A 15,740-nucleotide genomic window follows, 5' to 3' on the forward strand; every position below is an offset into this window, starting at 1 on the left:
GATATATTATTTCTGAGGGAACCACTAACACAGGACTATCAGAGATCGGGATATCAAGTGGGACAAGACTTACCAACACCAAAGCTTATGGATTTACTTTAGTTACATAGAAATATCTCTATAATGTGGGGTGGGGGCCCTTTTTAGAAATACACAAGACTCGACACCTAAAGTTTTACTGGTCTATTTAGGTTTTCAAGAACTACAGCAGATAAAGGAGTCTTGTGATGATGTGAAATTTGTAACATAAAAGACCAAGTAGGGATTAAATGTGCAAGGCGAGAAACACTTAATATGGTAGAAATAGCTATTTTGGAGTTAGCTAACAACAAGAATTCTTCTCATTTGGCAAAAGGGATTAGATTCTCTTAGTGGGATAAGTAGATGGAGAAAGTTTGGAGTGGTCTCGAGATAACCCCATTCTTTGGCCTTCGAGGGGATGTTAGTAGGAAGGCTATAGAAGAGTGTTTTTGGACTCCTCCCCAACTTAGATGTTTGAAATTAAATTTTGATGGAGTGTCTCGTGGCAATCTAGGGGTATCTAGGGTAGGTGGGGTGATTCTTTCTAGGATGAATCAATAGTGACAAGTTACTCCTTCCCTTTGCAAAAGGATACTAACAACATAGATAAATTCAATGCATTGATAGAAGGTCTATTTCTTTGCAAAGATTTGTAAATTGATAAGATTGACATTGAAGGGGACTCAGTGGTAGTAGTAAATGTTTTAAGGTCCAAAGCGACTCCCAATTGGAGATTGGACTCTTTATTGGATAGGGCTTTGAAAATTCTAGACTTCTTGCACGATCATAGCATTAATCATATGTATAGAGAAGGTAATGGGATAGTAGGTAAATTGGGAAATGTAGTAGCTAATGGACTCCTCCTTAACAAACTAGGTCCTATCGATGAATAAGAAATGTCAAGGGAGTGGCGTAAGTTCTGTATGGATAAGAGGAGAAGAAAAAAATTTATAAATTTTTTATTATGCATAAGTGGTGGGTATTATCTCTGGTTGTTCTCTTTGGTTAGTGCAGGACATTTTGGATATATTAGGTCAGAGATTTGGGTTGTTGAGTTGGCCACCCTTCCACATGAGACATGTCAGCTACTACCCAGTAGTAAGAAAATATTATGTTTTCTATTTAGAAGGCTAGGTGAATATTTGCATTTAATGAAGCAATATGGCAGCTAGGATAGGCCAACTAGCTTCACACAAGATTTAAGTCACATCATATTGAATTTTGGTTGATATGTAAGATTTGGAACATTTCAAAACAATGGAAAAGATGATCAAGCTCTATATATTAATAAAACATTTATTTTTTTCCTTATCAATAAGTTAATAAAAATTTGGGAAATATTTCTATACATACATTCCTTGGCTTGGTTGAATTTATTTGAAGTTGTGAGGTGGTGTTTTGGGTAGGTTTTTAGATGGATTCGCCCATTAGGCTTATGTTTAAGAAGAGGTAGATGGCCTTTTTAAGCATTGTGACCAATAAGTGCCTAATAGAAGTGACGAATCATTCTTGTCATTTGTTCATCCATGTGGTTAAGAGGGTTTTGGGAGATGAATTCATTTGAGAAAATCATAGATACATAGTGAATTTGGACATCCTTACTTTCTTTCTGGCATCTGTCTTATGGATGGGGGTGAAGAAGCTCATGTTTAAGGATCTCTCTAGAACGGTATTCAAAAATGGTCTCCTGGGTGATATTGAGCGGGTGCTTCATAATGTGGATGGGAATTTAACCATTACCTATCCCAAGCATTACTTTCATTTTAGATTCTCTAGGAAACTGTTTCCAAGATTTTGGGTGATTAATAATAGTGATATGCCTCTACATATCAAAAGACCCATTGCTCAAACGAGTCTATAATTTCTTAAAAGACTCATGGGTTTCACTTCAAATATTTTATTGTTTGGTGTCATTGGTGATGCAATCGATGAGGAGGAAGATTAAGTTGTGGATTTTAAAAGAGATGAAAACATTAATGGTATGGGTAGCGATGATTTGAGTGATTGTTGGAGTTACTTCCACTGTAGGAGCTCGTCAAACTCATGCCCCTAGAGTGGATGAAGTTGTTCCTTCAAACATCTCTTCCTTTCTGGAGTAACCATTGTTTTGTCATAAATTCAAATATTTTTTCTCTGGTCACCTATGTAGACTTGTTAAGGGCATTATGTATTTCTTTGTTTCAAGACAAAAATTTTGTCACATTTCGATTGACATGTTTTGTGGGTAGTTCTAGTTTAGTAGAAAACTATGGTCTATTTCAGGGCTTGGCCCTCTGTTATATGTAATTTTTTGTTATTAATATAAATACTTTGGCCTAGACCCTTACTCGAGCAAAAAAAAAATATATATATATTTTTGCTGAATTTCTATTTAAAGATAAATTTAAATTATATTATTACAATAAAATAATTAATATTAATATTATTACAATAATTAAAATAACTTATAATCTAACCTTTAAAAAATAGAGATATCTCATATTATTCTTAAACCTAAATCACTTAAATAGAAATGGAACTATTAAAGTAAATTAATAAAGAATAAAGACAAATTAAACTATTGGCACTAAAAAGTCTAAGAAGAAACAATTCACTTAGCTAACCTTCCTTGATTAATATATTATTTGAGCTTGACAACACTACACCTTCCTTCACTTTAAATTGAAATACTTGATATAAAAATTTGGCTATATTCCCATATTTAAAAGCCTTTTCAACTCTTCAATATGAAATGAGTGGTGAAACAATATTTAAATGAGTGAAACGCTAAATAGAGGGAAGGGCTTAGGAGAAGATAAGGATAGAAGGTTGAAATAATCAAAATATAAGACTCTAAAATTAAGGTGATGAGACAAGAAGAGGTTAAATGAGTGGTGAAAGGAAATTTAAATGACTCAAATGTTAGATATAGGGAGAGCTTAGGAGAAAATAATGATGGTGGGTTAAAATAATCAAAATATAGGGCTCCAAAGTTAAGGTGATGAGACAAATCATATGGAGTATGATGGGGATTACCTATGGAAAAACCTAAAAACAAAAATTCAATATTTTATTTGATATAGAAAATTTAATAGTACCCTTTCTCTTACAATTATAAAATTTGAATTTAATAAATGTATTTTATGATGTTTAGTATTGGGACCAACAAGTTGTTTCTACACTATGACCCCAAAAAGGGGATGAGGGCCTTCATTGTGGTGGCGACATAAAAAAGATTGGTGAAATCAATAAAAATTGAAAGAAGAGGATTTATACAAAGATATGAAACTAAATTTATTTAAGAAAAATGATCTAATAGTAGATAAATATCCATCTTCTATAATTTTATGAGTTTATAAAAACTTATCAATCATGTTCAATTTTAAAACATGAAATAAATTACTCTCTCCAAAAAATAAATTGCATACTTCAAATTTATTATTGAAAGTTTAAACACTCTTACAAAACTCTTAATAGACCCTAAATCTATTATATTGTTTCTTAAATCTTAGATTGACATAATTTGTTATATTATTTGCAACAAATAATAAAACCTTTAACATTATCATAGAATCTTTGAAAAACCTTAAATTGAGATAGATTTTATTATATTATAATTTAATTGAAATAGTAAACCCTAAAAAAAATAGAGATCTCTCATATTATTCTTAAGTCTATATTACTGAAATAGAAATGGATCTCTTAAAGTAAGATAAACAAAGAAAAATTAAATTATTAGCAATTAAAAAGTGTAAGAAGAATCTATTCACATACCTTGTGACTTTCCTTGATCTATGTATTATTTTAAGCTCTTACAACACTACACCTTCATCATGAATTGAAATACTTGATAGAAAATTTTGGCTATAAATTTGGTTATGTTCCCTTGAATTAGAAAGTTTTTTAACTCTTCAATGTGACACCAATGGTGAAATGACATTTAAATGAGTGGAATTTTAGATATAAGGAGGCTTAGGAGAAGATAAAGATGGAGAGTTGAAATAGTCAAAATATAGGGCTCTAAAATTAAAGTTATGAGACAAATCATATGGAATATGATGGGGATTGCACATGGAAGAACCTAAATAAGAAATTAAATGTTTTATTTTATATACAACAATTAATAGTAGCATTTCACTTTTAATTTTATTTCATATATGATGTAGACCTAAGCAAGGAAAATAGATATGAACTTGTGACAAAAAATTTGGGTTGAAATGTTTGGACTACGGGGAGCAAGTTGCTCTATGCCGCTGAATATTGAGGGAAAACAAGCTTGTTTTCTTTTCAGATCAAGATGATGCACAATATCCACTATCAGAAGGTTGTAAAAATATTTTGGGACCAAGGGTAGGTGGTCATCCTAGTCCTTCACTTTTTGTGCCTTAAAAAGTTGAGATTGATTGTCATTGTCTACTCTATCAGATTCCTTTCTTGTAGATCCTAAGATAATTTGCTCAGATTTGTAATGTTTAATTGAATATTGATGATGTAAATCTCTTTAGATGTGATGACAAATATTAATGCAATAACATGACAACACATAGAAGAGTCCAACACTAAAATATGCTTGCACAAAAGTTTCCATGATTTTCTCCATGATGCTTGAAGGATATGGTGGGATGAAATAATTCCTTGAATGCTTGAGAATGCTTTATGATGACTGCTTAATGAAGGCACAAATGATGGGGTAGAAGATGGATGTCAAAATTAACTGATATGATGCCTTTGTATAGTGTTCGCTAGGTAAACTACCAATTAGGTTGACCTCCAATGTTCACATTGAGGTACGGGGACCAAAACTCATTAGGTAGGGAGTGCCCTGACTTATTTAAATTGGGGCCTATTTAAGGGGGGTCGTGGCACCTAGGAAACCCTAGTCTAGACAAGGGTTCCTGAAGCACCCTTGTCCTCCCAAAATAGGGTAAACAAGGTCAGGTTTAGGAGCACATGGTCTGAGGATGGGTTCTACTCAGCCATGCAACTAAGTGACATCATATTTGGAGTAATACAAGCTAGAATGGACCTGGGGAAAGCTAGGATGGGATATGCTAAAGTAGGGACACAAAAGGTGGTGTAAATTGTACAAGGTTACAATTTAAAATGCTATATAAATTTCATTTTGGAGCATGTTAGTGCAAACATAAATTCACCATTGAATTTGGAGTCTCCAAGAAAGTTAGTTCTAACTTTTGTATTATTTAATTTCATCACTATATGATACAATTGTAAACTAGGGTTGAAAATTTAGATCTAATGTGTTTTTTTTTTGGAGCAATTTTTAGTCCAAATGGATGCTACAATAAAATTCCAAAGGTCCAAAAACTCATATTTTCATATAAAAAATTTTCACTTTCGACAAATTTACTTCTTTTGCAATTTTTTTATTTTGCTAAGAGATTTGTTAATAGAGGCTAAATTCAACCCTTTGAAAAGAAACATAACTTTTCATCTTTAAGTTGGATTTTTGTAAACAATATGTCATTGAAAATCTTTTTTATGTACTTTTCAGGGGTGTGGGTTTTGCTATTAGATATACCTTTTGGTAAATATTATTATTAAATAAAATTTAATAAAAATTCACTTTTGACAAATTTATTTTTTTTGCATTTTTTTTATTTTGCTAAGAGATTTGTTAATAGAGGCTAAATTCAACCCTTTGAAAAGAAACATAACTTTTCATCTTTAAGTTGGATTTTTGTAAACAATATGTCATTGAAAACCTTTTTTATGTACTTTTCAGGGGTGTAGGTTTTGTTATTAGATATACCTTTTGGTAAATATTATTATTAAATATAATTTGATCTTAATTTTTTTATTCTGATCTCATAAATTTTTACATAGATACCCATTTTTTATGATTCTTGTGAGATTGAAAAATTTAGGAGCTCCATCAAATGATTTATGAGCTCTTTTTAGATTCAACCCTTGGCACATTTTATTCAATTATTGATGTTTGCATTCCAGATGATTACTTAGACATGCTAGCACTTGAGAAGGTGTTGTTTTGACCAAACCAATTCATTTCAACTACTTGATATGTATTGATCTTTTATTTAACCATTTGAAGATGCATCATCATTATAACAATTATTTATTCTTGACACATCCACATTACAGTCAATAGTTTCACTACTCCATAAATAATGCAAGCTCTAGGATAATATAGCTTAATGAAAAATCAATTGTTTCACACCTCAAATAATTTTATGAATAAATAAGAGATTTCAAGATAAAGATAATGTTGTGCACTAATAAAATCACTATCAATATAATCATCGCGCCATGTTATATAATGATAAAATAAAATAGACTCACCTCCTTTGTCAACCTATTACTGAATAAAAATAATGCAATACAAAATCCTCCCTTATGTACAAAGAACAAGTTCATGTACGAATTGTTGTTTATATCTCACATAAATATCCAATTATTGGTGCCACCTAAGAGAGATGAGGAGCTCTAATGTATTTTAAATTTGTTTTTTTGTTTGATCTTCCACATGAACAATTGAATTGATGATATACATGCACTTCATAGTTATAGAAATAGAAAAAAATTAAGGACCCTACCACTAAATATTATAGAAACATACTATTCAATGGTGAAACAAATATTTGGACAACTTCCCATAATTGTTTATAATGTTTAACCATGGCATAGAGCTTATCTAACATCAAAATTGGGGAACATGAAAATTAAAAAATAAAAGGGGCTTGAGCCTACTACATAATAATGTAAATTTTTCAAACTAACAAAACAATGGGAGAACCTAACAACCTTGTGACACACTTTAGGTTTTTGGAAAGCAAAGGATTCTCAACTCAACATCATGATTGAGAACATCTACACAACCAACATTCTTACATTATTACAACATCTACTTATGTGATCCATAGTTACTATAGTCTATGTGTACATGCATAAAATAATGAAGGGTGGAACTTCCAAGCTATGTCATGGTTGTAGACTACCTAATGGTTTACTATAATACTTGAACTTAGAAACTTTGACAATACATTAAAAAAGCAAGGGTCAACACATAAACTTGATAACACATGGGGAATGCAAAGGTTGTTGGATTAAAAATATCAACATCCACACAATAATTTTTGTTTAGTGACTATTCTACATAGACACAAATGGATCTTTTGTCAATAATGATATCTATGTATGACTACTAATCACACAATACATGAGCACAACATCACATGTCAACATAAAGGAACATGATATTGTTTAATCAAATCTCAACCTTTGAAACTTAATATTATCATTAAAATATATTGGTAGAGCACACTAAAATCATAAAGATCATATGTAGGCAACCATGGCTATATTAGTAGAGCACACTAAGATCATAAAGATCATATTTTGGCCACCATGTGACTATATTAAAAAGAACAATAAGTGGAAGGTGAGATATGGAGAATAAAGAGTCATAATTGGGTTGAGGAGGGGGATATAGGACAAAATTAAAATAATTTAATGGGGTCCATTAAATTAATAACTTGCATTAACAATTAACGATAGGTCATAAAAAATGGGTGCACACAAGATGGTAAAAAAAATTACAATCATGGGTGCAAGCCAATAGGTATTTTAAGCAAGTGCTGTTTAGATTATAAGGCTTTGTTACAATAGAAGATTATCTATTATAAAACAAAGATGAATTTATAGTCGTAACAAAACTAACATAGTAAATGGTGTTTCTTCTTATTGATTTGTGTAATGTGATTTATAAAAGATTTTGAAGACCACTTGTAAACTCCTCACCCATATTTTGCACATGCATTCCAACTAAAATACCTAATCATATATATTTATTAAATTATACACATTTCACTTAATATTGAAGTTATATATTAAATTACAGTGTGATTTAATTAAAAATCATAATATATACATACAATAAGATATGGCTTTAAAAATTGATCTGTTAGACAAACTCCCTTCAATCTTGGGACTATCTAAGAAGTCATCCAAGCTCATCATCATTCGCCTACTAACTAAAACAATTTACATAAAATCAAAACACATTAAGATATAATAGCAAATAAAACAAAATATACCCAAATTGTGCCTACCACAAGTATGCTCTCCATTTTGGAAATAGCCACGCAACGATATAAATCGCTAGCCATATAAGATAAAAGAAACACACCAGAGAATGCGCCTCTTATATAGCCAATGATTTATTTGGGTGCATAACCAGTTCCTCCATTTTGACATCGTCTCATAACCCAATCAACCAATACACACAAACCAACAAACAATGACTATTTAAAACAAAAATAACCTAAACAAAGACACATTGACATAAAGTAAAAGACCACCAACAAATTCTTGCATGCGGTATAATGTAAATTAGCAAGAGAATACGATTGAGCATGACAAAAACATTAGCAAAACCGTGAAATATTAAACTTCATATTATTAACTTTATTGTCATTAAATAAACGAAGATATTTTGGTGTGGCCCGAATTTTACTAAGTCAATCACTCACAACCATAATAGGCGTCTGGTCAAAGAAGGCATCTCACCTCTTAATTTTTTACTATTATTAATGTGGAAAAATGTGAAACGCATATTCTTCTTGTAGAATAGAAAAAGTCCATCAGGATTTGTAATGGAGGGTAAAACTAGAACTCTAGCATAGTTGGATTAGACAACTAGTTTTAATAATAATAAAATGATAGGATGAATGCGCCAAAAGATGGCATCTCAATACTTTGGTTTCGTAATTTATTATTTTCATTAATATAAAATCAAAAGTTATAATTTGTATGTTCTTTTAAAATTCTGTCTTACCCGTGAAAGAGATAGTCCGGTTACATCAGACGGGTCCTTTGTTGCTTGATTGTCATTTTCTTTAATCTGTTTCATATAAGTCTGATAATAATTGTCCATGTTATGATGTCACTACCATATAATTCCACGTAATATTTATTTCAAGGCATTCAAATATGTATGATACATTTTGGGAGATACATGACCATAAATATGTAGTGAAAATTACTATTCTATTTTTATTTTGATCAAAATAAATTAAATTGGAATGCTAAACACATTCAACAAAATTATTAATAAATTTTGTGTACTACCGTGGTTGAACTGTGAAATTGATGCTAACTAATGTGTATGATGATTTTAATTATCGTAATTGAATGATATAACTTTAAGTAAATTATTTTGATTATACACATTATGGATATATTGATGTTTTATTGAATGTGCATAGGTAATTGATTACTAGAGAATGGAAGAAACATCATGACCCTGACCTTAACCATCTCCACCCTAAAATAGTTATAATAAGTCTATTTGCACTAAAACCGTTCGGGTGAACTATGTTAACTTATTTTCTTAAAGATTAAATCTAAAATCTTAATTCAATGTTTTGATGGATAGGTATAATTCATTGGGGCCTAAAGATGTGAAGTTGGGTGCAAACGTATAGAAAATTTAGTGATAATTTTATTGTCAATAAAAGTGATTTTAAAACCAAAAAATTTTTAAAAGGTAAATTAAAATTCTTCATTTTTCAATTTAAACCAAAAAATATGCACAATTCAAAAATGGAATTTTTGTAGTTAACCTGGAGGGAGACAAATTAGTTTTTGTGTTGGAACTTCATGGAGCAAATTGACATTCCATTTTTGTTTAGGTCATTGTTTGAAAAAAAAAACCCCACTGTTATTTTTGTTTAGGTGGTTGTTTGAAAAACTTACATTCATAAGATATATATATATATATATATATATTAATGAATTTCTAAATACATGCAAAATTATACTTTTTGGAAATCTTTTTATAAGGGATACATACAAAAAAACTTCTAAATGAATTCATTTGACCCCCCAAAAAGATAATGCAAAAGTGATTTTTTATTAGCATTTTGATGGGTAAAAAGGAGACTCCATTGCAAATATGATTTAAGACTAGAGAGGTTCTATCCAAGGGGTTTTGATCTAAGAGGCTTTGATCTAACCCTCTTTAATTAATTCTTTCAAATGGAGCCTCTCAAGGCTTAAATCATTATATTTTCTAAAAAATATGTTATTTTAGCAAAAATCAAGATGTACCATTTTGTAATCCACTATTGTGGGATGTTGACTTAGTAGGCTAACAAGCCTTTAGTGTCTTCCCCAACATCGACATAAAAATTAATAGATAAAACTAAGCTAGTTATAGAACTACTTTATGTACATGATTTATTATTTATGTTTAAAAATATGTTCTGATTAGATTAAAATAGGATAGGCCCAAATTATTACATAGCTAGTAAAGAGAAGAAACCCAAAGTCTCACAAGGAGTGAGAGCCCGAAACTAGAAGGCCACCTACCAAAAAGAAAATAACCCATTTGACACCTACAACTAAACACCACAAAACTAGAAGACAAGACTAGATGAAAAAGACAAAAATAAACAGTCACACCCCCATCGAAGACACAAACCTATGACCTTCCTATTGGGGGGGTTCTCCATTTTTCAATCTTGACTCATCACTTTCAATTTGTTAGAAAAGTAGAGCCTCTTGCTCAAACATTTACCTAAAGAAATAACAGGGGATTTGACACAACTTTCATCCTTGACACTAACAACTCCATTCTTCTACCAAGAGAACATTCCAAGTGATGTTTCCTTTTAGCCTACCTCCTTTTGATTTCCTCCTAAATGGCTTAGAGAGCGACACATTTATTCTTCAATATTTTATTTTTTTAGGCTATCATTTCCTCCATTTTCCTCTTGAGGGATAACTAGTTATCCTACAAAACCTCAATTATCTTCATTGTCTCCTTTTTATCATCCTTCTAGTAAATATTTTCATATATCCCCCTTCAATTTCTCTTCTTTCCCTTCACACTTCTCAAGTGTATCCACTAAATCATTTTCTACCACCCAAACCCTTTTATGCATTGCCCAAGTGGAATCTATTATGTCCACCTCAGTGGGGGCCTTAACCTTGTTAATTTTCTTTTCCGCCACATTTAGTTGGCCTAGAAGCTAATGGATTATAGTTTCCTATTTTTTGTAGGCATAATAGAGCTCTTTGACCTTATTGACAAAGGTAAGGAAATCACATTTTCCTAGTGAGTTAGCAAGTGAGGGGGGAGGGGAGCCAAATGAGGGGGTAGAAGGTGTGGAAAAATTACCAGTAGGGTTGTCTGGAGTTCAGTCCAAACTAGTAGACCACAAGAAAGAAAAGTCTTGAGGAATGTTTTCCTCTACCTCTGGCTCTTTAAAAATGCATTTAATAATGAGAGGGGCTATGGGGTTCTTGTTTTCAACTGACCTACTAGGATTAAACTGGGTAGGGGCCCCTTTGGGCTTAGGAGTGGAGATGATGACATTAATTTCTGGGTTAACTAAAGTTCAACACACAAAGTGGGATTAGTGGGGGCAAGGAGTTGCTCATCATCCCACAAGTGAGGGTCAAATTTTGGTAGAAATTATACAGATGTAGAATAATCCTCTTTTGTAGGGGAAGGACATTATTAATTTTAGTTATGACCATAGACTGAGAGATAGACAAAAAAGGCCAATAAGGGAAATTCATCTTCACACCATACCTTAAATGGTTAAGAATGGGGAATAGCTAAGAATGGAACCATTTGAATATCCCATATAAAGTGATGTACTTCATTAGGAGTGGCATGTCCTCTTTCAAAATTTGAGGTAAAACATCTCTTTTGAACTTTCTTTGGAGGAAAGTAACTTTCTCTCCCAACTTTAGGAACCTCAAAAAATTTGCCTTATTGAACTACCCTTAGGTTTCTTTGGGAAGGTCATGCCTTCCACTACAAGACCAATAGCAGCCATAGCTATTTCCATAGTCACCATGAACTCCACACCCCCCACTTTGACTTTTCCCTCATTGCAGGATTGGTCAAACTACTCAGATAGAGAAGGGTTGAATCTTGTCATGCCCTCAACAAATGTCACCAAATTGCCTTCCAAAAAATCCATTTGAATCTAGCTTTAATTTTTTTTAAATTGTCATATTTGTCTGACTCGGTTTGAATAAGAACACCACCCATGGTTTTCTTAGAGATGGAGAAATGGGATGGAGGAAGTAGCTTTGGGATAATAATAGTTAAAGATGATTTTGAAGGAAGCGTAGCTTTGACTAGATTTAACAATGTGAGTCCACATCACTAGATGATTGAAGTACAATGTGGATAGGATAATAATAAAAAGGAAATTGTTTAATTCTTTAGGTCCCATTGGGACTAATGTCTTCAAGAATCATGACATGAATATCATCAAGTAGCTCGTACAACATCTAAATATTGAGCTCATTGGAGAAAGGACCAAGGTTCAATAGCCTATTTGTATTCCTATTGCCTTCCCTAAGGGTTTGTTGAATGCCAAGGTGGCCAAAGGATTTATATGAAGCAAAAAAATTATTCTAGTGGCTGAGATTCATTAGAATATTTTATTAGCTTTGTATAAATTATTTTCATCAAGAATTTCTATTATAGTTCACTCAATTGCTTCCTCTTCAACATTAAAATTTATCATATGTTGTCTTTGTTTTATCGTTTACATCATATCCAGTAGAATCATCCTATAACATCTCCAAAGTCTCTTTTGTGTGCTCAATAAATGTATGAGGAATGTCATCTACTTGGAGTATTTCTTCTTCTATCATTTACTTGAAATAAATTTTGAAAAGGGGAAATATAAATTAGTACTTTATAAAATAGTTTTAATGTGATATATAATTATAATTAAAAATTATATAAAATGAAAAATACAATATTTCAAACAAAAGACTTCATGAAATTCTTTATGGATTGTTACACAATAATACAATACTCTATAACTAAAAAAATGCTTTTTTATAAAGATGATAATTAAAAACTTCAATTTACATTGCTGAAAAAAAATTATACAGTGGCCTTAGATAGCCATAAAATTTATTAAAAAACATACAAAATAATGTTATTAAATTTCAAAACACATCTAACCAAATTATGAAATATTGATTATTATATAACTACAATTTAAATTTATAGTCATAATAAATACTTGAAAAGTTGAATGAAAGTCTTATATAAAAATATTTCACAATAAGTTAAGTGAGTCATAAAATTATAATAAAAATAATAAGAACAATAAACACATCTATTAATTGTATGATGCAAAATGTTAAGTGAGGTTGAATCACTTTCAGTCATTCATCAAAAAAAAAAAAGAAAGAAAGAAAGAAAGAATTGTGAGAAATAGAATGCACATAAGCCTAATAAATGTTGTAGAGCTAAATTAGAAGAATAAACAAGACATTTAAAAACATCCAATCAAATTCCTTATATGTTATTATACTAAAGTGGCTACTAGTAGGTAATCTCTCATACATGTCAAGAAAATAAAACGAATAAGGCATAGCCAACCTCAAAGCATAACCTAAGACATTTCTAGATTTTGATTTAATGTTTCTGATAAGCATTCAGTAAAACGCATAAACTAGCCTACTGCTCATACGTATGATGTGACAGACGTGGGACGGGGATTGCAGTTAACTCTACAGACTTCTTTAAAGTAATTCCAAGCTCGTCGCTCATGTCCATCTCTTCACAGCTCATCCCATCTGGAAGCATCCACTCAAATGAATGAAGTAACGAAGCCAAAATCAATTGAACCATACGACTTGCCAATGGAAGCGCAGCACAAATCCTTCTTCCCGCTCCGAACGGAATTAACTCAAAGTTTTGTCCCTTGTAATCTATCTTGCTATTCTCACCCTCCAAAAATCTCTCAGGCAGGAATTCTGAGGGCCTCTTCCAAATTGAAGGGTCCCTCCCACTGGCCCACACGTTCACCAATACCTGGCTGTCTTTGGGTATCACAAATCCCTGGACCACGCTGGCGCTTTCAGCTTTGTGGGGAAGCAGCAGGGGAACAGGGGTGTGCAATCGGAATATTTCTTTAACAGCTGCATGAAGATAAGGCAAACGATCTAAGTCAGATTCTTCCACTCTTCTGTTACATCCAACAACTTCATCCAATTCTTGTCGGGCTCGGTTTAGTTTCTGCGGATTGCGAATGAATTCTGCCATGGCCCATTCTACTGTTGAAGTTGTCGTTTCAGTACCGGCGATAAAAAATTCCTGAAAAAGAATAGACAACTTAAAAAACAATCCAACTCCACACAAATTTCTACTAAATGTTTATTTTCAATCATTTCAATACATACAGCTATCAAGGCTCGAATATCAACGAGTGTGAATTCTTGACTTCTGAAATCCAGCAGGACATCCAGAAAATCCTTCGTGGAGTCGTTCTGCCTAAGGCTTTCACTTCCGGAGGCGAGCCTTTTCTGTAGGAACAAATCAACAAAGTCATACATCTCCTTGAAATGCTTGGCCATCTGACGGCACACACCCTGCGGGTCCAGGAACCGTAGAAACGGGAAATAGTCCACCAAATTGGGCTTTCCTCCGAGCCTCATCAGTTCACACACGGAATGGTTGAAGGCCGCAGAAGCTGGATTGTGGGGATCGAAGACTCTTGTGCTGAAGATCATGTTGCCTAACAAATTTAGAGACGTGCAGAACACCGTCCGCCCAATATCCACAACCTTTCCCTTGTCATCATAAAGTAGTCTAATTGTATGAAATACCTCATCTCTTCTGAGATGTTGCAGAGCTTCCTGTCTTATGCTGCTGAAAAGCTCAACAGTTGAAATACGTCGGAGATGGCGCCACTGTGCTCCGTAATCGCTAAAAATTAGGGACGACTTGTGGTGAGAAACAGATTTGACGCCTTCTATCACCGTCCGTCCAGCGAAGAGGAGGTCGTGTGTTTTAAGGACCTCCTTGGCCATGGCAGGAGAGGACACCACCACTGTTGTTTTCATTCCCAGACGGAGAGTCATCAGTGGGCCGTATTTCAGAGAGAGGGCGTAGAGAGACTCGTGAGGCCTTTTTCCCAGCTGAAAGAGGTTTCCCACAATAGGCCAACCAGGAGGTCCAGGAGGCAGAGGACGCCCTGTCCTCCGCTCTCTTCTCCATAGAAAGAAGAAGAATAAAAGCGAAGCAGAAGTAAGGAGCACAGAATACCATGAAAACAGTGGAATGTCCATATTAACTGCAAACAAGGAGATCCTTATTTTCTTTTGTTTTCCAGTGTACACTATCTATATTTTATAGGCAGAGTAGGTGCGAGGACTTGATTTTGCTCTCTGATTTCCATGTCGTGGCACGTCTTTGTGGACTTAATTCTTCCCTGGTTTCCAAGTCGCAGCACGTTTTTGATTTTGCTGAGTTTGCAACTTCAATAGACAAGACGTTTATGTTGAATGGGCTTTCGTTTATGTTGAATAGGCTTTTGGAAGGCACAAGTTTGAATTGTTCTATTTATCTTTGGGAGAAGCAACCGTGTCCTATTCATCATCTTCTATCTGAAAGAAGAATAAACTAGCAATTGCACCTTGGTGTGCAATGGGTACGCCGAAAAGATGTCGAAGATCAATTAGAGAAAAATTTGGTCTTTTTTTTTTCTGCATACATTTGTATAGTACATGAGACCAATTAATATGTCATTTATAAAATAATGTTGTTTATGCAAAAAAGGTCTCAATGTAGAATTGATAGCTTGAAATCAACTAACAAGGATATAAACATGATTGAAATAAAAACCTCTAAATTAGGAAGATAAAAAGACTTTATTATTAACAGGATCATGTTATATATGTGATAAAGAGAAAGGGAGAGAGAAAGGGGGAGAGATAGA

General features: G+C 32.8%; 1 protein-coding gene across 1 annotated transcript; it reads right to left on the minus strand.

Moving 5' to 3' along the window:
• Window positions 1–13,344: 13,344 nt before the first annotated feature.
• Window positions 13,345–15,101, minus strand: LOC131077441 (cytochrome P450 76T24). The gene is made up of 2 exons (XM_058014935.2): window positions 14,203–15,101; window positions 13,345–14,116 (listed from the first exon to the last, which is right to left on the minus strand). The coding sequence occupies exons 1-2, from the start codon at window positions 15,088–15,090 to the stop codon at window positions 13,478–13,480; spliced, it is 1,527 nt and encodes a 508-aa protein (XP_057870918.2). The 5' UTR covers window positions 15,091–15,101; the 3' UTR covers window positions 13,345–13,477.
• Between the last annotated feature and the right edge of the window lie 639 nt (window positions 15,102–15,740).

Source organism: Cryptomeria japonica, chromosome 6, assembly GCF_030272615.1.
Source record: "Cryptomeria japonica chromosome 6, Sugi_1.0, whole genome shotgun sequence".
NCBI lineage: Eukaryota > Viridiplantae > Streptophyta > Pinopsida > Cupressales > Cupressaceae > Cryptomeria > Cryptomeria japonica.

Bases quoted from the DNA above. Each gene is read 5' to 3' on its own strand.
- LOC131077441 (XM_058014935.2), bottom strand. From the start codon at position 15,090: ATGGACATTCCACTGTTTTCATGGTATTCTGTGCTCCTTACTTCTGCT. The intron at 14,117-14,202 runs GTATGTATTGAA...ATTCTTTTTCAG, and splicing joins ATATTCGAGCCTTGATAGCT to GAATTTTTTATCGCCGGTAC.